We start from the raw sequence: 26066 nt of genomic DNA, 5'->3' as shown, positions 1-26066 counted from the left end.
GATACTTTTTCATTAAAAAGTTTAAAAATTACAATATAGCATTAAGCTAATGAATGCAAATAAAGATAAAGCAGTTAAAATAATAATGAACTATTATATTAAACTTATAGTAATATTAATTATAGTTTATATTATCTTAAATTACAGCATAATTAAAATCCACATGGAATATCTACATATATATGAATGAAAAAAGTATGTAAAATATTTACATTCTAATTCTACAAAATTATATATATATATATATATATATTATTACTAAACAAGTGAATAAATGTCATATCATTAAATTAATATTATAAAAAAATATAACAACTCTAATTTAAAGTATATGTTCTGTTAACTATATTTACATCATAATTATAAACCAAATGAGATATGTACATATATTAATTGGTAATCATTATAATAAGTTACAATATATCATTAATAAACAATAAATTAAAAAAAATTAAGCATAATATTAAACAATTAAATATTAATATTATTATTAATATTATGCATTCTATAATAAATTATGATTATGATTTATTAATAATATTCATTATAATATATATATAAATATATATATTATAATAGAATATATATAATAGAATCATAATTTATTATATAATTTATTATAGAATGTATAATATTAATATACACAATAATAAAATAATCATATAATTATCATAATTATAAATACAAATAAATAATTTGATTATATTATATTAATAATATAATTAGAATAGAATCATAATTTATTATAGATACATAAATATAAATATCTAATAATTATATTTTTTATAATTAATACATTCATTTATGCTAGTTTGATTAAATGTATTATATAATAATTATGTTATTTATTAACATAATTATTATATAATCTTAATTTATTATATAATATATGAGCAATATAATTATTAATAATAAAATAATAAATATTATATAATCATTACACATATAATTATTATTCTAAAATAATTATAATATTATTAATTATTAATACATCATTAATTGATGCTAGTTTGAAGAAGAAATTAAACCACACACAATCTGTTCCATTGTCTTTACTTCAAGGTTCACAACTAAAAGCACAAGACCAATCTTTTAAAATATTGCCAATACAAGTTTTTTTTTCAGAACAGGGAAAACAATTTCGTAGCATTTCGAGGACGTTCACCTTGAGTGCTTTTAACAACGTTTGTGGCAACTGTACAGAGGCGAAAATAAGTGGCAATTTTCTTCATTATCAAACACGTAGATTCTTCTCCATTCCTCGGACATACATAAATCTCTGTGTAAACTTTAGAAGATTTCTTCTTCTTCTCCAGACCACTGCTCAATATTCAGCGGTAAAGTGCTGTAGCGAAAACATCATTCAACTCTTCCCCCACGATAAAGCCGGAAATACGCATCACGGTATTTAGCTGTAATGTTTTCAGTGTCTGTATGAATCTATATACAAATGGCGCAAAAGATTAACTATTGTGCATTACTGTACATCGCTCTAGATTACAAATGGATTCGGTTTTCAACACCCTGCGATGAATATGAATTATACAAGTTTATATGTGTGCAAAACAAGAAATCACTTACATTTACCACCATTTGCTCGTCTCTGATTGGCTGGAATTCTCTACCGGGCTTCAACAGCCAATGGGAAAAATACGGCGAAAGTGACATCACAATGGTCATGTGGTTAAGGGGCGTAAATGATAAACGCGTCGTATAAATATCACTATTTGTGCAACATATTGATTGTGATCTTGCAGAACAGGAATGCAAATATTACTTTGTTCTGAAAGAAAATCTGAACGGCGTAGCTCGAAATTTCCGCAGGAAAAAAACGAAGAGAACAAACGCTCTCAGCTTTTGTAGGCACAATGGTAAATGTGGCAAACGCTTAAAAAGCTTAATCCCAAACCCTTAGAAATGAACCATAATAACAACGTTGAATTAAAATGTCAGAGTCAAAGTCACTTCTTTCATGAATCAACAATAAAATCCAGTTACACTTTCATTCATAGTAATTGTGCTGCCCGCATTCTCCACCAATAAAGTCAGTACTTTAAAATAAAGAATTTTTTTCGTTCGAAGGAGTGCGCAAATAGTTTTTTTCAAATATGAGAGCTGGTACAAGCTTAACTATTTAGGTTACGTCGAGCAGCTTTAAACAAAACAAAACAAAACAAAAAATGCAGGGCTGTGAATAAAACGAACAAAACAAACAAGTTCAGGTACAAACAGTCACTTTTCACTTTTGCTAAAAGACTTCGAGTGGACGAATTGCACTAAAACAAAGACAAGCGTTGATGTTGTTGTTGTTTTCACAAACGTGGGCCGCTGTGGTCAACAGTCTCTGATTTTTTCAGTTTGCCTTTGTTGAAGGACTGGATGGAGCTGAGGAGGGCGCTCCTGCCTGCGCCGTTGGCACCGGGAGGCGAGAGAGGCGGAGGGACAGATTCGTTCCCAGGAGGAGGAGGAGGGGGAGGGGGAGGGGGAGGGGGAGGAGGAGGTGGAGGAGCAGCGGGGAGAAGAACGGGTGGTGCTGGAGGTGCTCCTGCCGGAATCAGAGAAAACAGTCTGTCAGGATCAGTTTGAATATAACTAGGACGGTTTAGTTATGTCGAAAATAACTAAACAGAAATGTAACTACTCAGAATCCTGTGTAGTATGTAAACAGGAAGTGATAAAGTGCAACAGCTGTTCGGAATGATACACTTACCACAAGCGGCAACATTTAAAGTCAACATCAAATAATTTGATATCTTTGATATATATATATTAGTGGTGGGCCGTTATCGGCGTTAACGTGCTGCGTTAACGTGAGACTCTTATCGGGCGATAAAAAAATATCACCGTTAATCTATTCTCAAAGTTGGGTTGGGAGCTGGGTCTAAACTACGCAAGCTGTGATGACCTTCACCTTGATAGTTTAGCGCGGATGTCTACCTAGCCGAATTGAGTGTATGATGATCCGTGATCCGTACGGACCAAACTGGTTCGGCACGCATGTGATTCGCGGATTAACTGTTAAATTTAACCATCATAGAGTAAAAGTTTATAATTGGCACATGTTTTGTCTTGCCAATTTACCAATTCAAACAATTTAAAAAGGGAACACGCACGCCGACGCACACACCTGAAGAGAGCACGCGCACAGAGAGAAAGAGAGAGAGAGAGAGAGAGAGAGAGAGAGAGAGAGAGAGAGAGAGAGAGAGAGAGAGAGAGAGAGGCGCGATTCACACTGATTCCTCTTTAACTTCTTTTTGAACGGAAACACACATACAAAGTCATGTCTTAATACCCGTTTTGGTATTCTGGTAAACACAGTCGGTTATGTCTTCAGTGAACCGAAACAGCTGAGAAAGAGATGCGTGCCAGTAGTCGGTACGTGCATTATGCCTTAAAGAGACAGCATCCTATAAATACCTGCAGTGAGAAGCACTAGTTATTTTACAATTAATTATTAAATTTCCGCACCTGAATTCTAGGGTTATTGATTTTATTAGTAACTTTATGTTGTATTCATTTACACTTGTTATTTGTGTAATTGTTCTTGTTTTGTTACTGACTTTATTAGTTCAGCTAGTAGTGTTTGCTGTGGATTAGAAGTAGCCTACTTAAAGTAAGCATTCAGTAATTAGTAAAAAACAAACTTTTTTTGTTTTGTTTTGTTTGTTTTTTGCTGATCCGAAAAATGATCCGATCTGTGACTCCAAATCCATGATGTGATCCGAATCGTGAGTTTTGTGATCCGTTGCACCACTAATATCCATGCCCTTGCGCATCTGTGTATTAATCTGCAACGCGCACGTCGCGCAGCCTTTTACTCAGAAGTAGGCTACATGCAGTGTGGGAATAGTTGGTTACACAAGTTTGTATAGTTAATTGTGTTGTAAATGCAATTGTCAAGCAGTTTGTGATGCATTTTGGAAACAGGAGATGGGCCCCTGGTCTAATGCGCCACCTGGCTTGAGAAACCCGTTCTCAAAGAATTACTTTTAGTCATTATTTGGTTAGCACACATATTCTGAATGCCTTCAGCAGAATTCAAATTAGCCATTTTAATCTAGATTAATTCCAAAATTAATCTAGATTAAAAAAATTAATCTATGCCCACCTCTAATATATATACACATACACACAAAAAATTTAATATTTAAAATATACATATTCAATAATAATAACACCCAACATACGATTTAAAAATGTACTGATATAAAATATAACTAATAATTATATCATTAAAAGTACAAAACTTGCAATATTTATAAATATAAAATATATTCATATAAAAATATACTATGATATAAAATACAGACTTAGATAAAAATATACAAAATCTGACAATACTTAAAATATTTTGATTTAATTAAAATTCAGTAAAAAAATCTGAAGTTTTTATATGTATATAATTGTAAATTTTAGTATATAAAATATATATAAAATAATTGAATTTTAATAATTAATTATTTAATAAGTAAATATACAATATATATCTTACAAATGAATACTTATATATTTCATTTATTTAATACGATTATTATTTTAAGTAAATATACAATATCTTATGAATATACGTTTTCTATAGTATGTAATTTTAAAATAATATAATATATATTAAATAAAATAATAATATAATTCATATATATATGATTATTATTACATTATTAAAAACAAAAAAATGCAATATTTATAAATATACAAAATATATTATAAATCATTTTAAAAGTAAATATAATGTATTATGAATTTAAGTTTTTATAGTATATAAATGTATGATATATAAAATAACAAAATAAATTTATTATAATGATACATTATAATTATTATTTGTTTAATTGAAAATAATATTTATTATAAAATTACTCAAACATTTAATTTAAAAGATTTATATTTCACACACAAACAATAATGTCATGCTATATATATATGATATAATTAGGGGCCAAGCACCGAAGGTGCGGAGGCACCTATTGTTTTCGTTCTGTTTCTTCTTATTATTATTATTCTTCCGCCGCAAGTCTATGGCAGCCCATAGAACCGCTTGCGGAAAAGTTGTATAATTTGGCACACTGATAGAGGACAGTCTCAACATTAACTATAGCAAGTTTGGAGTCTCTAACTCAAACTCTCTAGCGCCACCACTTGTCCAAACTTTCACTTTCTATTTGCTAATAACTTTTGAACCGTAAGCCATAAAATCAAAATTTTCCAATTTTCTCTGAATCCTTGGGTCATGCCGAGTCGAATGAACACAAAATTTCAAAAATCGTAAGGATTAGTTTTTTTTTCTATAATTAATTGTTTGTAAAACCTACTTTTTCGAACTCGTTCTAGACGGTTTGTCTGATTTTCACCAAAATTGGCTCAGATCATCTTCAGACCATGCAGGCAAAAAGTTATGGAATTCAAGTTGATTGGACAAACCGTTCTCGAATAACGCGCTAATTAATTCTACGAAAAGCGTTCAAAAATGGAAGTGAGGCCATATCTCCTTAACGCTTTGGAATATTGAGACCAATCTTGGTGTGTGTTATAACAAGCATGACTTGAGGATACCTGCTGTGTTTCGTCACAGTGCCACCTAGTGCTCAGGAGATATGAAAATTGGCTATTTTTGCTTATAACTTCTTAGTGATTTGGCCAAAAATCTCGAAACTCGTCCCGTTAGATTCGGAGGAGCATGCCGAGTCGAACCATATCCAATTTTCCCATGTCAGCCATTTTGGGTGTTGGCCATTTTGAATTTAGCTTTAAAATGCTGTATCTTGAGAACGGATTAGCGTATCGTTTCGACAATAATGTTTAGCACCATGCCCAATTTTGGGACCAGCGCCACCTTGTGGTCAAAAGTTATAACGGAATTTCGAAAAATGCTAATAACTTCTGTAAAAAATGGCTTATTGTAATAAAAGTGATCTCAAAATATTCCTTGGGTCAGGCCGAGAACATTGATACCAATTATGCCAAAATTGGCCTAACTTCCTGTTCGCCATTTTAATGAATGTAGAAAACCTACTTTTTCGAACTCCTCCTAGACCGTTAGTCGGATTTTCACCAAATTTGACTCGGATCATCTTCAGACCATGCTGACAAAAAGTTATGGATTTTGTGTCGATATTCAAAACCGTTTTCATTTAACGCATCAACGAATTTGCTGGAAAGATGCCAAAGCGCATCGGAAGCTGTATCTCTGCAAAGCTTTGAGATATTTGCACCAAATTTGGTATGAGGCATTACCACTGATTACACCACATTAATTTGGTAACAGCGCCACCTATTGGTCAAGAGTAATGAACCATTCATTAACCATTAGTTTTACAATGATCAAAAATGCTAATAACTGTAGATAGCATTAGCCTATTGTAATGAAACTGGTCTCAAAATATTCCTTGGGTCATGCCGACAACATAGATACCAATTATGCCACAGTTGGCCAAACTTCCATTTTGATCTATGTTGAAAACCTACTTTTTCGAACTAGTCCTAGACCATTCGTCCGATTTTCACCAAAATCGAGTCAGATCATCTTCAGACTGTGCTGACAAAAAGTTATGGATTTCATGTTGATAGATGAAACTGTTTTCGTACAGCGCCTCTATAAATTTTAGGCTTGATGTGAAAATGACTCTAAGGCTATATCTTTGGAAAACTTTGACATAATGACACCAAACTTTGTGTGCACGTTTGTCACCTCACACTAAACACACCACATCGATTTGATAACAGCGCCACCTGTTGGTCAAACCTAATAAGCCATTAAATCATATCAGTAGGCGTTCTACATCATTTTTCTGTCGTTTTGACTAAAATCATCCTAAAATGGCTTCTTTTTACTTATTGTTGCAGTTGGTCTGCTGTTCCTGCCATCCTTAGCTCCTCATTTTCCCCTTTGAGTGCTTGGCTCCGTAATTGCTGCTTGCAGCTATATTTAATACTTTGGTTCTGTATATATAATATCTAAATATACAGAACCAAAGTATTAATTATATCATTAATAATTATACAAATTAAAAAAATTAATACTCAATGTAAATATTGAATAATATAATACCCAACATATTATATAAAATAATTAATTATTTCATTAAAAATATAAAACTTACAATATCTATAAATATACATAATACTATGATATAAAAACATACTGATATAAAGTTTAATTTAGATAAAATATACAATATAAAAATACTTACAAAAACATGTATTTAATCAGTAAACAAAATATTTTATGACTCTGAAATTTTCTATAGTAAATAATTTTATAATAAAAATTTAATAAATAATTGTAATGAACCTTTATAATTAGTAATTAAAAATTAATATTAATTTGTTTTAATATCAAATTAACTATACAATTAATGCAAGACTTTTATTTAAAACAATTATATTTTAAAAGTAAATATTGTTTGCAAAATATTATGACACTTAAAATATAATTATTACTTATATGTGAATTAAAAATGAGTGATTAGAAAGCAAACTGCCATTTCATGTTGACTTTAAATGCTGATTTGTCAAAACTGTGCACATTTACTGACCAGTAACCTTGGAAATAAATGGCAACAGCATGACTCATGCTTTCTTAACCAGTGCAAGTATTGGCAGCACACTAGTTGTGTTCACTTCTAATTGCTTTAAGACCATGATTTTGTTTGTATTCCTCATTCAAAAAAGTATAATAGTATCTTAAAAACAAGTACTATCATTTACAAATATAAACACTGTATATATAAGAAAAAAACCATCACAATCCACAAAATCAGAGTGTTTGTTGTTACCAAGAGAATTTATCCTCAGAAAAGCCCTACAAATGTCCAGAATGAAGCAAGTTTTGTGCCTACATAGACAATTGCAGATTGTGAACTGTTAAAGTTGCATTAACCCTTCTCAGTAGGCTGGAAAGTGTCTGGACGGCCCTCATTTGCATGCATTTGCATGCATTAATATTGATGAGCAACAGTCTTGCTTGTGGGGAATCCGAATGTACTACTGAGGGAGGGTGAGCTGCAACTTTACGGTGGAAAGAGATTATTATTATTGAATTACTTTACCCCACACACGTTCAAAATGGCGCATGCTCTAGTTTTGAAGACAGCATATAAGAGAGAGAGAGAGAGAGAGGCACACACAAGTTACTGATCATATCAGAATGAGGCGACACATCGGATGATTATGATCTGGTAAGATGAATGAAGATTGCAACTGATTTCATGAATCTGAGAAATTTGATGATTGATCATGGAAATGAAAAAAGATTAGGTCTGTATTTGATAGGGGGGGAAAACAGGAGATGTTAATGCGCCGGCGAGTTACAATCGGAAACATTTTACCACATCATGCAACAGAAATACAGATTTATATGTGATATACTAGGAAAAATGATTTATTGTATGGACATACTGACTGTGGAAAGGGAATGTTGGGTAAAACCAGGAAAAACATTACTTCCGATGAGTTTTACATAATGATTGAGGATGGACGGGACATTATAAACGGGACGTACCTGATCCAGGCAAAGGTGTGGGTGAGGACGGGCAGGTTGGAGGTGAACTTGCCCCAGAACCTGCTAGAAGACGATAAATATGACTTCTTACTGTTTTCTCTTAGAGTATTTATTTACTGAAAGCTGCATCTTGAATCAGGTCATAATAAAGTTTAACAGAAGAGTTCTACTAGCAAAAAAAAAGCCATTTAAAGGTGACCTAATATCTATTTTACAAGATGTAATACAAGTCTCAGGTCTTCCCAGAATGTGTCAGTGAAGTTTCAGCTCAAAATACACCCCACAGATCATTCCTTAAATCATTTTGAAAATGCCTATTTTGAGTGGAAGCAGAAACACGCCATTTTCGCGCATGGCTCTTTAAATGCAAATGAGCTGCTGCTCCCCGCCTCCTTTTTCAGAACAGGGCTGTGCCTTTACAGCTCATATCACAAATACTTTTAAAAAAACATCAGATTGGTTTTGATCATCATGTCTATCGTGCTCAAATCATGTGAGTACTAAACTAAGTTCTCTTTCATGTCTTCTTGCACTTAAAATACACGTTTATGTTAAAAAAAAATACAAGTTACTGTACAAAAACAGTCGGTTTTGTCTGTGAAGGTAAACAGTTGGAAAAGAAATCACATGTTTATATTATATCTGTGTGGTTTGAGCAGTAATATACACTAAATAAATCAATAAATCCACTGCTCTCGTCTTCTCTGAGGCTAGGACTCTAAATAGCGTTCTTTAGCTCAAAATACCCCACAGATCATTTATTTTATCATTTTGAAAATGCCTATTTTGAGTGAAAGCAGAAACACGCCTATTTCGTGCATGTCTCTTTAAATGCAAATGAGCTGCTGCTCCCCGCCCCCTGTTTCAGAACAGGGCTGGGCCTTTACAGCTCATATCTCAAATACTCTCAAAAAACATCAGATTGGTTTTGATCATCATGTCTATCGTGCTCAAATCATGTGAGTACTAAACTAAGTTCTCTTTCATGTCTTATTGCGCTTTAATTGTCAAATACACCCAAGTTTATGTAAAAAAAAAAAAAATACAAGTTACTCTACAAAAACAGTCGGTTTTGTCTGTGAAGGTAAACAGCTGGAAAAGAAATCACATGTTTATATTATATCTGTGTGGTTGCAGCAGTAATATACACTAAATAAATCAATAAATCCACTGCTCTCGTCTTCTCTGAGGCTGGGACTCTAAATAGCGTTCTCTGCTGATAGAACAACACTGTTGTTGCTTACGAAAACAAAATGGCGGCACCGTGGGTGGAAACGTGCAAATTAAGGGCCGATAATATTATAAAAGACCCTTATTTTTTAGCTGGGATCGTGTAGAGCCCTTTGAAGCTGCACTGAAATTGCAATTGAAGTCCACTATATGGGGAAAATCCAGGAATGTTTTCCTCAAAATCCTTAATTTCTTTTTGACTGAAGAAAGAAAGACATGAACATCTTGGATGACATTGGGGTGAGTAAATAATCAGGAAATTTTTATTCTGGAAGTGAACTAATGATTTTTAGCAATTATTAGTATTGGTAGTTTATTATTACTATTACTATTATTATTTCACTTTTATTTTAAATGGTTCAACCAAACTTTAAAAAAATAATTAATTAAAAATGGTCAAGCAACCTTCAGTGGATTATTTGAGATGGATTGATCTTCAAGACTTTTCTAAAATCCCTACGGAGAAAATAAATAGAGAAAAATACTTACGGAACCCAAAATACTGAAAATGTGACATTCAATTTTGCCATTAAATGTACCCGTCGTTCATTAAAAGAAGAGTTCACCCAAAAATTGCAATTATTTTCAAAGAAAATTCTCACTCTTAGGCCAGAGTATTTATTTACTGAAAGCTGCATCTTGAATCAGGTCATAATAAAGTTTAACAGAAGAGTTCTAGTAGCAAAAATGTAAAGGTCTCAGGTGTCCCCAGAATGTGTCTGTAAAGCTTTAGCTCAAAATACCTCACAGATCATTCATTAAATCATTTTGAAAATGCCTATTTTGAGTGGAAGCAGAAACACGCCATTTTCGCGCATGTCTCTTTAAATGCAAATGAGCTGCTGCTCCCCGCCTCCTTTTTCAGAATAGGGCTGTGCCTTTACAGCTCATATCTCAAATACTCTCAAAAAACATCAGATTGGTTTTGATCATCATGTCTATCGTGCTCAAATCATGTGAGTACTAAACTAAGTTCTCTTTCATGTCTTCTTGCGCTTAAAATACAAGCTTATGTTAAAAAAAATACAAGTTACTCTACAAAAACAGTCGGTTTTGTCTGTGAAGGTAAACAGCTGGAAAAGAAATCACGTTTATATTATATCTGTGTGGTTGCAACAGTAATATACACTACATAAATCAATAAATCCACTGCTCTCGTCTTCTCTGAGGCTGGGACTCTAAATAGTGTTCTTTGCTGATAGAACAACACTGTTATTGCTTGCAAAAACAAAATGGCGGCGCCGTGGGTGGAAACGTGCAAATTAGGGGGTGATATTATAAAAAGATCCGCTTCCTATGTCACAAGGGAAGCGAAATCTGAACGGTTTGTTTTTTCACATGGTTTGGAAAACAAATTACTACGTTGTCCTTTTTCACCTTTTCTGGGTTGGTAGATGCATCTGATTATGGCAAGTAAAGACGGAAAAAGTCAGATTTTTATGATATGTCCCCTTTAAAATCAGACTGATTATGGCATGAAAACACGGAAAAAGTCAGAATTTTATGCTATGTCCCCTTTAAAATGAGACTTTTTGTAATAACGATAAACCTTTGAAGATCTACGATGAATATCAAAGTGGTTTGTGACAGTATTTGCTTTAAAGCCGCAAGTTAGCGTCGTGCCCTTAATTATTAAAACAGCACCTTAATTTCCAAATTCTGGGTGCGCTAGACATTAAAAATGTCTCTTTTTTCAAAAACATTTTTTGTATCGAATGAAGGTTTGTAATATTGTTTGTTTGGTTTATGGTTTATAACAATTTACTGAACGATAATTTCATCTCAAGTGGTCCAAAAAATTGGTTCCTTGACCATTTTTAATTTCCTTTGTTTGGGTATAAGATTAGTTCACTTCCAGAATAAAACGTTAAAATGTCCTGATAATTTATGCACTCCTATGTCATCCAGTATGTTCACGTCTTTCTTTCTTCAGTTGAAAAGATATTAAGGTTTTTGAGGAAAACATTCCAGGATTTTTCTCCATATAGTGGACTTCAATGGGAGTCAACAGGTTGAAGGTACAAACTGTCAAGGAAATGTTTTTTCTGGAAGTAAACTAATTATTTTTTAGCAATTATTAGTATTGGTAGTTTATTATTATTATTATTATTTTTTTATTTTTTTTTAATGGTTCAACTAAACTTAAAATATAATAATAAATTAATTAATTAAAAATGGTCAAGCAACCTTCATTGGATCATTTGAGATGGATTGACCTTCAAGACTATTCCAAAATCCCTATGGAGAAACTAAATGGAGAAAAATACTTCCGGAACGCAAAATATTTAAATTTGACATTCAATTATGGCATTAAATGTAGTGTTGTTCATTAAAAGTAGAGTTCACCTAATAAAAAACAAAACAAAACATAAAATTCTCACTCTTAGGCCATCCAAGAAGTAGATGAGTTTGTTTCTTCATCAGATTTGGAGATATTTAACATTACGTCACTTGCTCACAAACGGATCCTCTGCAGTGAATGGGTGCCGTCAGAATGAGAGTCCATAATCAATAAACAATAATAAAACCTCATCCAGTCCATAATCAATAATAAAACCTCATCCAGTGAAAAAGTCCATTCCTCATTGTCCTTTCACATCAAAATCCACCAACATATTTGTTTAGAAATGTTTTGGATCATAAATGGTGCTTAATATGTACATATTTCTCTCCTGATTCAGACAATACGACTTTTTCACTTTGGAAAGCAATATAATGGATAGAAGACTCTTTAGCTGGAAACAACGGTCTGAAGTTGAAAATTCTCACTGTTGGATTTGTTTCTTATAAACATGCAGCTTTTCACTTCACAAGATGTTAACCAATAGACTGGAGTCATTTTGATTACTTGGATTATTGTGATGTTTTAAATCAGCTGTTTGGACTCTCATTCTGACGGCACCCATTCACTGCAGAGCAAGTCATGCTACATTTCTCCAAATCTGATGAAGAAACGAACTCATCTACATCTGGGAATGGCCTGAGTGTGAGTACATTTTTATGCAAACAACGCCTTTAATAAAGGAAAGTTTAATAACAAATGAAACCTACCAGAGTTGTTATTGTATTTGACAGAAAGCTCCTCCTCATTTTCATACGTCGACTGTCTCGATTTCTGAAACCAAAATAGCCGCTTTGGTTTAAACAACCATTATTTTTAGTATAAAACAGTGAGTTATCATAAAGCGCTCAAACTCGCGTACCTTTCTGGCCAAGATCTTCCTTTTCCGCTTCTCCTCTTCTGAGCCGTGGTGTGACTGCGCTCGCGTCAGCCTCTTGTGCTGGTGGATCTGAAAACATACGAGGTTTAGGTTACATGAACCTAAATCTGAAGGTCTTCTAAGAAAAACTATTACATTACAGTATTAAGTATTAAGTGTTACATTTTGTTCAGCTTAAATCATCAAGTCAAGTCTTTCAGCCTGAAATGATGGAATTTGTGTTTGCGACACCATTGTGTAATGTTTCGTAAGTAAGCCAAACTAAACGTTTGTTGCTCCAGAAGCCAAAAAGTGAATAAAGCAATGCGCTAACCGTCCTCTGTTCCTCCACTAAGTGCTTCTCCAAACTTTCCTTGGACGATTTCAGAGCTTCTTTTAATTTGGAGCTGATCTGGAGTTTGGAAAGAAGGACAGTTTAACCAATTATTTAGTAAAAACAAAACCTGGTTAGGTTAGTGTTGTACTTCAGTTTGATTACCTTAAACTGGGGTTTCTCCGAGTTTTTTAGCTGCATGTCATTGAATAACCTGTAAGAGTTTTAAACAATGTCAACATTTACAATTACAGCTGTAAGGAAGAAAACCACATGCTTTGGATTCACAATAATGTGACTTGATCATAAAAGGAAGACTTTATGCTCTGTACACATCTCTCTTTTGATCTCACAAAACTTAAGAACAACTTTAGGTCACTTTTCATCCTAAAATCAATGAAAAAAAAAAAAAAAAGAAATAACGCAGAAAACTGTATTTTCAATAAAGGAAATGACACTATTTTTACACCACTGCAATTTGACATTTATTTTTATATTATGCAATAAATGAAATTACAATTATGCTAATAAATTTATTTTAAAATAATTTTAATCATATAATAATACTAAAATATTACAAAAATATAATACAAAAAACACAAAAATCAAATATTATATATAATATATATATATATATATATATATATATATATATATATATATATATATATATATATATATATATAAAAAGGATATATATTTTTCAAATTTAGCAAATTGAAATGAAAATGTAATATGTAAAATATAATAATTAAACTAAAAAGAAATAAAGTGCTATATAAAATATATTTGTAAGAAAGATAACCGGCAAAAAAAAATAATGAATGTGTCGAGGAAAGAGTAAGGACATATCTGAATTATTTATTAATAAAGTGTATTCTGAGTCAATGTCGCAAAGATCCTGTCTTGCAATCTCCTTTTTGGAGGCGCCTTGAGAGAGAAATTTATCTTTACGGATTACATAATGAACAAGTTTTTGTTTTCGATCTGTTTTATTTCGTTAAGTAATAATTTAAAGCTTTCTATAGATATGTTTATCATGTCTGTGAGGCATGCATTTCGCTTTATTTTTGTTAAGCACTCCTGTTCAAGAACGAGACGACAGAAAGCGCATCATTTTTGTTTTCTTTATTTCATAAAAACACTGTAACGTTTTTTGATGTATTACTCTTTCCTTTGTGAGCAAAAATGACGGATAATTTTAAATTGCTTCCACTGAAAAAATGCAAGTGATTGCGCTGGTGCCTCGATGTCCTGCAAAGCGGCTTCATCTTCCACTCTCCGCACAAGCTATGCGCCTAATCGCGCACATTTATCTTTAACGTTTAAACTTGAACTGTTTTATATCTATAGATTTTATTTTAGGCAAATCGTGATGATTTGAGAAGGCAATCTGATCAAACAGACTATGATCAGTCTTCTGCTGGGTGCAGTTCGTTAAAAAAAAACAAAAACTTATATTTAACGAACAAAAAATTCTCCAAGCTTTTTTCTAAATTAACTAAATAAAAAACGAAACTAAATATATACACTTTACCATTGCATACAAAATTAAACTAAGGTTTTTTTTTCCATCAATTGCTTTGATATCACTGTGTCAGTCACCGCTCTTTCGAGAATGAACCCAGCATAACTACGCAGATGTGATTCCCAAAACATAAGAAAAACGAAAGTTTCATACAAATTTCTGAATGGATTATGGCATGGAAATTGCAAAGCGCGCTCCCTTTATTATCACTAAAAGCGTCACAAATCTTAGTTTATAGAGATCTCACAAAGTTCCTTTATAATCAATAAAGCTTTTTAAACTAGCCTACACAATGAATCTTTTATTTACATCGCGTCTGCACTTAGTCACGAGATGATTCACGAGCACGCAAAACGGCAATAAAAACCGATCTGGCGCTTTCAGCGGTGAGTAAATTCTGACATCTGTTTCTAATTGTTCGAAATCAACACTTCTCAACGCTGCAAAAACACGCTGGATTATTTGCCAGATCTTCAATTGCTTTGCTTTCGTTTGAGGGTATATAGCACCGTCTACCCCAGTAGAACCGGGCCTAAACTTGGCAACCACTCCAGTTGCAGAGGGGCTGTCGGCCAGGCTTGTACTTGTTAACTGTACCATCATCATTCTTTTTATATTTGAATCCGTCCATAGGCTCACCTTGCTCCATCTCGCCTCTAGCTCCCCAACCACTTTCCTGACAAATAATTCGTCACACTGCGCATGCATGAAATGCGTTAAAAAAAATTTCGTAATTAACAACAACAAAATAATTAACCCGGTCAATGCGTTATTTTTGACAGCCCTAATATACATATATATAAATATATACACATATTTGAAAATTAAATATATTATTTACTAATTTCCAAATAAAATAATAAATGTAACATAAAAATATAATATAAAACAAACAAAATACCCAAATAAAATGCTACAAAAAATATATGTATGAAGAAAATTATATATAAAATTGTAACTAATTGTAAAAATTTTATTGGCCCCAAAGAAGTAAGATATTGAATTACATTTTGCGTAAGAAAATGACACCTATTTTTTGCAATTTTACTTTTTTTTTCATGATATTATGCAATAAACAGCTTCACTCATGGCAATAACAATTTTATTTCTAAAACGTCAAATAGATGAAAAAAAATGTAAATGCAAAATGCAATATATAAAAAAATATAATAAAGAACAAAAAACATAATATATAGTGCTACATAAAATATATGCGAGAAAAACTATATTTATACTAATTTTAAAACTGTTATAATAAAAATGCAACATATAAAAATAAAATAAAAACAAACAAACAAAAAATAAAATACTATATAAAATATATATGAGGAAAATTATATATATATAAAATTGTAACAAATTTTTATCGTCCCAAAAGGAATAAGATATTAAATTACGTTTTGCGTAAATAAATAAAACCTATTTTTATGTGAGAAAAAATATTAGTTTGAGAAAAATTATATATTAAAATAAAAAAAGTAACATATTTAAAAAAAAATGTTAATGGTCCCAAAAAGAAATAATATAATTTTGTGAGATTCACTTTTGAACACAAGCAGCCCTGAATGTCGTAACTCACGGTGTTTGTAGAAGTTGGGAAACGGTTGGCATTCCCGTTTTGCAAGCTTCCGTGGAGAGGATGGACTGAAGTACAGAGACTGTGGGAAAACAGTAATACAAGTTGGTTACATATTACAGAAAACCATTAACTGCCAAACGTATGACCCACAACACACTTTGTGTTGTTTTTTGTCTTCTGTATGAAATCAGCTTTGTTTAACACATTTAAGAATATTCAAATGCATTTTTTAATATCTATCTATCATATATCTATCATATATATATATATATATATATATATATATATATATATATACTTATATAGATAGATAGATAAATAGATAGATATTAAAAAATGCATTTGAATATTCTTAAATGTGTTAAACGAAGCTGATATAATCCATGGTCAGACTACTCCAGACAACCTTTATAAAACTAACCGAAGTTCATACTGACCAATGGATAACAACGGAGCCGGAGGATACTGATCCACAGGCACAGCGTCAGGCGGATGTCCGTACGTCATGTCATAAGCAAATGTCCAAACGAGTAGACATCTATGCTTTCTGTCGTCTGATAATGGGAAAACATCAGTTTATCAACACCACACATTTTAATTACTAATATTTAAATGATGACTGGTAACACTTTACAATAAGCTGTTATTTGTTAACATTAATGTAACAACTAACATGAACGAAAAATAAACAATACATTGGTTACACTATTAATTCATCTTTGTTAATGTTAGTTAATAAAAATACATAAAAGTCATTCATAAAAGCAAGACACCCCAAAAAGATGTGTGTGCGTGTATATAATAGCCTAGATTTGAAATACTTATCTATAAATCACAGTCAATCCCTCAATAAATTCCGCTTTGTGTAAGCTTGCCTCGCGTAATCATCATTTACTTTTAGGCGGTCATTAAAAGTCAAGCAAGAAATTATTCATACCCCTGGAAAATTCTGACTTAAAGTTACTTATATTCAACCAGCTAGTTTTATTTTTTTTTACCAGAAATGACACAGACTTCTCCATAAGATAATATGATGTACAAGAGGCAATTCGTGGAAAAATATTTCTCAGCTTTTATTCACATTTGAACAAAAAGTGGCATGTCCGAAATTATTCATACCCTTTGCAAGCTGTCACAGTCTATGGGAAAATCCAAAGTTCTATACCATTCCAAATAGTCCCAGCTGTTCTAAAGCATCCTAATTACCCTGATTCATTGGGAACAGCTGTTTTAATCAACTCAACAGGTGAAAAACAGAAGCTCTCTGCTGTTGGTTTGTGGACAGTCATGGCTAAGACAAAGGAGCTCACTGAGGACCTGCGGCTGCGCATTGTGGCTGCTCACAAGTCAGGAAAGGGCTATAAAGACCATATCTAAATGTTTTGAAGTTCCAGTGGCTACAGTGCAAAGTATTAATAAAAATACAAGACGTTCTGCACTGTGAAAAATCTCAGAGGACGTGGTCGGAAGCCAAAAGTGACACCTGTGCTGGCCAGGAGGATAGTGAGAGAGGTAAAAAAGAATCCAAGGTTCGCCACCAAGGCCATCCTGATGAATCTCTGCTGGTGGCAACATCTCAAGGCTGACAATCCAAAAGACACTGCACACCGCTGGGTTCCTCAGACGCAGACCAAGGAGGACACCACTTCGCCAGATAAGGCACAAAAAGGCCACTTGGCCTTTGCAAATGCTCATCTGGACAAAGAAGAAGACTTCTGGTCTTGTTTTATGGTCAGATGAAACAAAATTTTAATTGTTTGGCCACAATGATGCTAGCCTTTATTTGGTGTAAAAAAGGAAAAGCCTTCAACCCTAAGAACACCATCCCCACTGTCAAACATGGTGGTGGGAACCTTATGTTTTCAGCGGGTGGACCAGGGAACCACAGTAAACGGCACCATGAAAAAGGAGCAATGCATCAAAATTCTCACAGCAACATCAGGCAGTCTGCAGAGAAACTTGGCCTTGGGCACCAGTGGACATTTCAGCACGACAACGACCCAAAACACACAGCAAAAGTGGTGAAGAAATGGTTAGCAGACAAAACATTAACGTTTGCAGTGGCCCAGCCAGAGTCCTGACTTAAATCCAATTGAGAATCTGTGGAGGGAGCTAAAGATCAGGCAGATGGGAAGGAGACCCTCCAACCTGAAAGAGCTGGAGCTCATCGCTAAACATTAATTAAATTAAAAAGCTGGTCAGCAATTATAGGAAGCATTTGATTGCTGTAATAGCCAATAAAGGCTTTTTTATTGATTATTGAGAAGAGTATGAATACTTTTGGACATGACACTTTTTGTTCAAATGTAAATAAAATTTGAGTAATCATTTTTTCCACAATGATGCCTCTTGTACATTGTCTTATTATCTTTTGGGAGAAAGCCCGTGTCATTTCCAGCCCAAAAAAACTTGCTGGTTGAATAAAAGTAACTTTAAGTCAGAATTTGCCAGGGGTATGCTGTTAGATTTGCCGTTAAATTTCCTTCTAGCTGGAAAACCGCGGAATTGGCAGCAGGTTGTAGTGAATGCCGTGACTGACATTTGCTGGCTTTGGCTAGCCTCAAAGCTAACGCCTGTTGACGTGCCTGTAATGCATCGCTCCAGAAGTATTGTAAGCCAATTTGATATTACACCCTTTAAACAAAACAGTTAAGATTCCTTCCAATTCGAAATAATCCCACACCTTGCTAGTCTTTTGCTTTGTCATGAGGTCACTATAAGGGCATGCGAGGTCTGAGGTAAAAACTGTCATTAGTAGTTTTCGCACAGATACACTTTTTAAAAACAATGTATTATTTTCAAACGTTTAATTTTAACTTTAAATGTGACGTTAAAATTATAGCAATTTCAATGATAAATCATGTTTTTTTTCTGTCATGTAGTCCACTATTGTTTTCAGTGTCCACTAATAGGAGCTGTACCGTTTAGTCGACTAGACCCGCACATCCCTAGCTAGTTCACAGTGCATGAACTAACACAAACAAAACTTGTGATTAATGCATTAGTAAATGCTGAAACTAAGATTATTAAATGCTGTAGTTAACTAACGAACCTTATTGTAAAGTGTTACTATTAAAAGAAACTAAGAAAATAAGGCATCTTACGTTAATTTTCCTGAACTGTGTTACATAGGGTCGATAATATGATGGCAGTCCCAGTAACGAATTCTCTATATCCAACATTTACATGTGTTCTCCTCAAGCAGGACGTTAGACGCATGAAGATGCCCATACGGAAAACCCTTGTCATGGAGAAACTTTAGTGCCTGGAATAAAACAGAAATACAGACATATTACGTAATGACAGGAAATTACATATTTACATTTCCAGAAAGAAGTATGGCAGCAAAAGAACGGTTTTAAGTTTGAGGTGAAATAATAACAATATACACATTTTCAATTTTTTTTTGAAAGTCTCTTCTGCTCACCAAGCCTGCATTTATTTAATCAAAAATAGAGTAATATTGTGAATTTAAAATAGCCATTTAAAATCTTACTGACTCCAAACTGTTGAACAAAGCGAATGTGGATGGATGAATAAACAGATGCAAAACAGAAAAGATAATATATACACAAATAGAATTGTGTATGCAAATAAATGCAAGAAATGTCAATGTCAATTCAGTATGCAAAAACTACAACGGCACCGCTGTTGGTTAGATAATGAACGCAAACAACCAACAGCAGTGTTAAGTCAAGATGTGAGATGTTCAAACTTGAACCTTTCTTTATAAACTTCTTGAGTATCAAAACCTTATAGATGGATGTTCGGCCATTCAGGCTGAAATAACAGCAGAGGTTGAATACTTTTGGACATAGAGGTTTAAAACAAACCTTGCAAAGGACGTTTGAGAAATATCTATTGTGAAAGGGATAGTTCGTCCAAAAATGACATTAATTACATGTTCCACATGTAGCACCTTTGCTCATCTTCAAAACACAAATTAAGATGTTTTTAATGAAATCTGAGAGCTTCTGACCGTAAATAGACAGCAACACAACATTCAAGGCCCAGAAAGGTAGGAAGGACATCGATAAAATAGTCCATGTGGCATCAGTGGTCCAACTGTACTTTTATAAGGCTATGAGAATACTTTTTGTGTGCAAAAAAACAAACAAAAATAATGACTTTATTCAACCGTTTTTTCTCTTTTTTCAGCGCACATTCGTGAGCGTACCATGTATTCTCATAGCTTTAGAAACGTAAGGTTGAAACACCAAAGGTCAGAAAGCTCTTGGGTTTCATCAAAAATATCTTAATTTGTCTTCAGAAGATGAACTTATGGGTTTGAAAACATCAGGGTAAGTAATTAATGACAGAATTTTAATTTTTGGGTGAACTGTAACTTTAAAAGCACAGTAAAAGTCTACAACTCAATATTGGTTTCCTGTAAACTGGTTGTTATAAAAAAGAACTGGTAACCATACCTCCAGAATCTGTTTTCCATAGTTTTGGATCTGCTGGTGCTCCAAGCCCTGGATCTTTTTAGGGTTGCAGTATTTCTTCAGAAAGGGCTCTTTGGGCTTCACCTGAAGGTTTGACAAAATTCAAGATCAAATTAGAGAAATACAAGTATGTTGATGGAAATGAGTCAAGTCAAAGAAAGCAAACCTTGCAGATGTGATCCCTAAGTGTTCCTTTCTCGCTGAAAACTCGAATGACTAAGCAGAGGATTCACTGGTTGTGGCGAAACTGATGGGAGAGATGTTTGAATGCTATGGAAAAATACCAAAAATAGCGACAATCAGATACATACAATCACTTCAGATTTGGCTTTATAGGTTTATGTCCCTGCAAAAGACAATTTTAAGGTTGAAATCAGAATTTAGATCTCGAGCTTGTTTTCCCATTAGCCTCGTGGTCAGAAATGTCTGTGTCATGCCTTCCCGATTAAAGTGCATGCTGGTTGGATTGCTTTAATCTGCTCATCTGGAATGCAGCCGTCAGATGAACTCCTCCATCTGACTGATCATCTGTCTTTAAGCAACCCTTATCCACTGTGTTATATTCAATATGAACTAAAACTAAACTATTAAAAACATTTTTGAGTAATATTTTAGAAATGAAGCTCAAATAACATCAAATATACATTTTTGATGAAAAAAAAAAAAAACAACCCTAGGCATTAGCAACTAACTGAAATTCACTACCAGTCAATAGTTTTTGAACAGTAAGATCTTGTTAGATCAGTAATGTTTTTTGGGTAAAGAAATTATTAAAAGGAATACTTTTATTTAGCAAGGATGCTTTAAATCGATAAAAACTAACGATAAGACATTTATGATGCTAAAAATGATTTTTAGTTTAGATAAATGCTGTTTTTCTGAACTTTCTATTCACTAAAGAAACCTAAAAAAAATTCTACTCAGCTGTTTTCAACGTAATAACAATAATGTGTTTGAGCAGCAGAAAAAGTCAGCTTTGAAATAACAGGAATGCATTTTATTTTAAAAATGTATTCAAATAGAAAACAGTATTTTTTGCTGTATTTTGGATCAAATGGACTTGGTGAGCAGATAACACACAAAAAAAACATTAAAAATCGTAGTGTTCAAAAACTTTTGCCTCGTAGTGTAAGTTATATACTAAAATTACTTACTGGAAAGAAATAAAAACTAAAAACTGAACGTTTTTTTTCCATTGTTATACACATAATTATACTTATTTGGCATTATATTATATTATATATATATATATATTCATATTTTGCAATATAAAATACTACATTGTTATGAAACATGTTAATATATTAATTCTAATAATATTGAAATAATGAAAAAAATCCTGCAAACCCTTAATGTTTAATGTCTTAAAGCTAAATAGTAAGAGTAACATTTAAACAACATTTTTGTACTTTTAGTTTTAAAGTTTTAAGTAAACTTAATCTGCTAATTCAAGTTAGAAAATAAAGCAGATTACTGCAGTATGTTTTACAAGAAACTACTATTTCAGTCAAGATTTTAAAATGTTTCATTCAAAGTGTTACTTGTTGTCTCTTTGTTATTAAAGGAGTAGTTCACTTTCAGAACAAACATTTACAGATAATGTACTCACCCCCTTGTCGTCCAAGATGTTCATGTCTTTCTTTCTTCAGTCGTAAGGAAATGGTGTTTTTTGAGGAAAACCTTCATGATTTCTCTCCATATAATAGACTTCTGTGGTGCCCCCCGAGTTTGAACTTCCACAATGCAGCTTTCAAGGGCTCTAAACGAACACAGCCGAGGAAAGAACGGTCTTATCTAGCAAAACGATGACAAAATGGCAATTTATATACTTTTTAACCTCAAATGCTCGTCTTGTCTAGCTCTGTGTGTACTCTGTGTAGAGATTAAAAAGTATATAAATTGCAAATGTTTTTAGCAAATAACCAATCGTTTCGCTGGATAAGACCGTTCTTCCTCGGCTGGGATCATTTAGAGCCCTTTGAAGCTGCACTTAAACTGCATTTTGGAAGTTCAAACTCGGGGGCACCATAGAAGTCCACTATATGGAGAGAAATCCCAAATTTTTTTCTTCAAAAAACAATTTCTTTACGACTGAAGAAAGAAAAACATGAACATCTTGGATGACAGGGGGGTGAGTACGTTATCTGTACATTTTTTGTTCTGAAAGTGAACTACTCCTTTAATTGTTACTTTTACCAGCCATTTCTGAGTCAAAAATGATTTCTACACCAAATTTGTCAGTGTATAACAGTATATAAATCACAGGGTAGATTATATTCAGGTGTCTACCCATGATTTCCACTGCGAGTTAATGGAGTCTTTAGTAAACAGGGCTCTAGACTAACTTTTTGCACTGGTTGCACTGGTGCGCCTAACTTTTTTTCTTAGGTGCACCAGCACAAGAGTTAGGTGCACCCAAATTTTCAACCGCATCACATTCAACACCGCAGTTTTACAAGTTAACTTTTTTTTTACTTTTTTATTTTATTTATTTTTAATCCCTGTCCATATAGGCAATATTGACTTGTAAAGATTAACTAACAATCTGGTCAATATAAAGTTCTTTATTTGAAGCATATTTTTTCCCCAGTACTTTACCCTACTTTGTGTAATAACGAAAACATTTCAGTGAAAAAATAAGGACAAAACTCTCTATTTTAACATTTTGAACAATAGGGCTCTACAATTGTTTTTTTTATTTTATTTTTATTTTTCGAAATTCTTGTTTGAATTTTTCTCATAATCAAATGAAAGCATAAACATGTATTTATTTTTAATCAAATGAAAAATAACCTTTTAATTTTTGGCAAACATATATATGATTTATAAATAGGAATATATAAACACCTACATTATACTGTACAAAAGTAATACAGTACTAATATGTTCTGTTTCATGTTAAACCGTACTTTTATTTTGACAGATTGCCGTGAAGTTTATGTGTGTACAGTATGATATGATGCTTTCTCAAATGAAACGGTAAAAGTGACACAGTAGGTTTGGAGATTGAGTTTATCTGTTCATTTGAGATGCAAATGCCAAAAATTAGCGGGAGCGTCACGCGTGCTTCAGTAGTCTATACGTGTGCAGTTAAAAAAAAAAAAACACGTCTCCACCATTAATACATATGGCAAACGGACACATGCAGGATTCATTTTAAACGGTCTTTTTGCCTTTCAGTTTTCATAGACACTAGTCCATATCGCGATTTGAATTAAGTGACAGACCAACTTTTGATTTATCAATCCAGAAATCAACGTATTACGTGGCATTCCGCGCCATAGTAAATTCGGTTCTCTTACGAGAGGTCTCTCGTACTGCGTAAGCGTAAGCTTACGCTTGGGGAAAATCCTTTCCGCGAGAGATATTGAAGCCAAAAAATTATCCTTAATTTTGTATTAATGTAAAACGCGTTGCCGCAGTGAGCAGACATAGGCGAGGCGTATTGCGTGCCTATTGGCTGCTCTGCAGCAACTGCAGCACCTATCGAGCGAGGCTTGGCGCGAAACCAGCTCCAATGAGGCATTTCGCGCCTAATACGTCATCTCCCGCCGAAAGTGGCGTGATCCAAGCCTATAAATATCGCTCGAAGGCAGCTACACTCTGATTTTTTCATCCTTCAAGCGAAGCTCACGCATCGCTGGAGCCGGAGAAGAAGCCGCCGTCGACTGCAAGCATCTCAGCGGGACGAGCCATTGGAACTGCTGGCCACGCCGCCTTCCGTGCCTTCCTGCTGCGCTTTCCGGCGCCTATATCCTTTATAATCCTTTATAATCTACAGTGTGTGTCGCCGCTGCGATACACACTGTTTCTCTAAGAGAGCAAAGTGTCTTTTTAAAGATGCTTTCATACGGCTCGTGCAGATGCCAATGGCGACTCTGAGGACTTGCCTTGCCTTCTTCACTGAGACTGCTCCCCCGACCGCGCGGTGTCGCGCCGTAAAAAGCGCTGTGCCCAGCGGGCCCCGGACCCTTCCTCCAGCCGACAAAGCTCGCCGGTTCGCCCGCCTGCTTCATCGACCTCGTCAGCCTCTGTTCCGGACGTAAAGCGGCCGCTGTATGCCACCGCTTCCATCGACGCCGCTGACGAGGGGGGCCATGAAGGAGGAAGAGGATTTCCGTTTCCCGCCAAAGCGGGAACGCGCATGCTGCTCAGAAGAGGCGATAGCAGCCCACTTATGTCTGCCCTCCGCTGGACGGCGTGCTAAGTCGGCCCTCCCCTCTAAAGCTTGCCGTCAGACGTCAAACCTGCTTCGCCGCGCTCTCGCCGCCGCCTAGCCGCGTCAGCGCTGCGTAACATGGTCTCTCACCGTTGCTGAGAGGCACCCGTGGTTAACGATTTCTGACGTTTTTCTCGTCTGGCCGCCGCCCCGCCAGACGCGGCCCGCGGCCCAGGATTGAGTTGAAACCTGAGCCTCCGAAATCGTCCTAGCACATCTGGGAAAACGACAGTGTACGAGTCCCGCGGTTGCCGGACCCCCACCAAAGTTATTCGCTCGTCCAGTTCCAGGAAATGTGACTTCCAGTGTTTTCTGCAGCCAACAAACCGGCTCCGTCGCCCGTTTGCCTGCACACAAAAGTCGTTCCCACGGCTACACAGATATACCCCCAATAAAGTGTATTATCTGGTGTCCCGGCCACGGCCGATGGTGTTTCATGTGTCGTATGAATATGCCCACTAACCAGTGCTCATCTCTACACACAAACACAGCGCACATAAAATCGACTCAGATCGATTGCGCGTCACACGTGGTAAATGTGCCCGCTTCACAGTGCCCACAGACACCACATTATGCACTGTTGGTTTCTGTAAAAACGAAACCAACAGTGCATTAACTCTATGCTTTGGGATGTTAAATGTGCCCGCTTCACAGTGCTCACAGACACCTCATTATGCACGTCAACCGGTTTCTGTTAAAACGAAACCAACAGTGCATCCGCTCTATGCAGGCGAACGTTGTTTTGGAGTGTTAAATGTGCCCGCTTCACAGTGCTCACAGACACCTCATTATGCACGTCAACCGGTTTCTGTAAAAACGAAACCAGGAGTGCGTTCGCTCTATGCAGGCGAACGCTGTTTGGAGTGTTGAACGCCGGTGCGCGAGTCCCGCGGCTGCCAGACTCCCACCGAAAGTATTCGCTCGCTCAGCTCCAAGAAATGTGGCTGTTCCAGCGTTATCCGCAGTCATCAAGCCGGCGCTGCAGCCTGCTTGTCTGCACTCAAGAGCCGTTCTCACGGCTACCCAATTAAATC

At 34.6% G+C, this 26066-nt stretch overlaps 1 protein-coding gene across 1 annotated transcript in view; it reads right to left on the bottom strand.

The window, feature by feature from the left end:
- Nucleotides 1–1037: 1037 nt before the first annotated feature.
- pxk (PX domain containing serine/threonine kinase) overlaps nucleotides 1038–26066 on the bottom strand; it is a 38639-nt gene continuing 13610 nt past the window's right edge. The window contains 14 exon segments of the mRNA XM_073843830.1: nucleotides 1038–2545; nucleotides 8498–8560; nucleotides 12779–12842; nucleotides 12931–13017; nucleotides 13262–13339; nucleotides 13427–13475; nucleotides 16369–16447; nucleotides 16806–16883; nucleotides 16886–16922; nucleotides 19473–19552; nucleotides 19555–19633; nucleotides 20796–20897; nucleotides 20980–21035; nucleotides 21038–21083. Of these exon segments, the coding sequence (XP_073699931.1) occupies nucleotides 2313–2545; nucleotides 8498–8560; nucleotides 12779–12842; nucleotides 12931–13017; nucleotides 13262–13339; nucleotides 13427–13475; nucleotides 16369–16447; nucleotides 16806–16883; nucleotides 16886–16922; nucleotides 19473–19552; nucleotides 19555–19633; nucleotides 20796–20897; nucleotides 20980–21035; nucleotides 21038–21083 (1131 nt within the window). The 3' untranslated portion in view covers nucleotides 1038–2312.

Source organism: Garra rufa, chromosome 7 (genome assembly GCF_049309525.1).
Source record: "Garra rufa chromosome 7, GarRuf1.0, whole genome shotgun sequence".
Lineage (NCBI taxonomy): Eukaryota > Metazoa > Chordata > Actinopteri > Cypriniformes > Cyprinidae > Garra > Garra rufa.
Note: the sequence above shows the minus strand (reverse complement) of the source record. Positions and strands in the feature narration are given on the sequence as shown.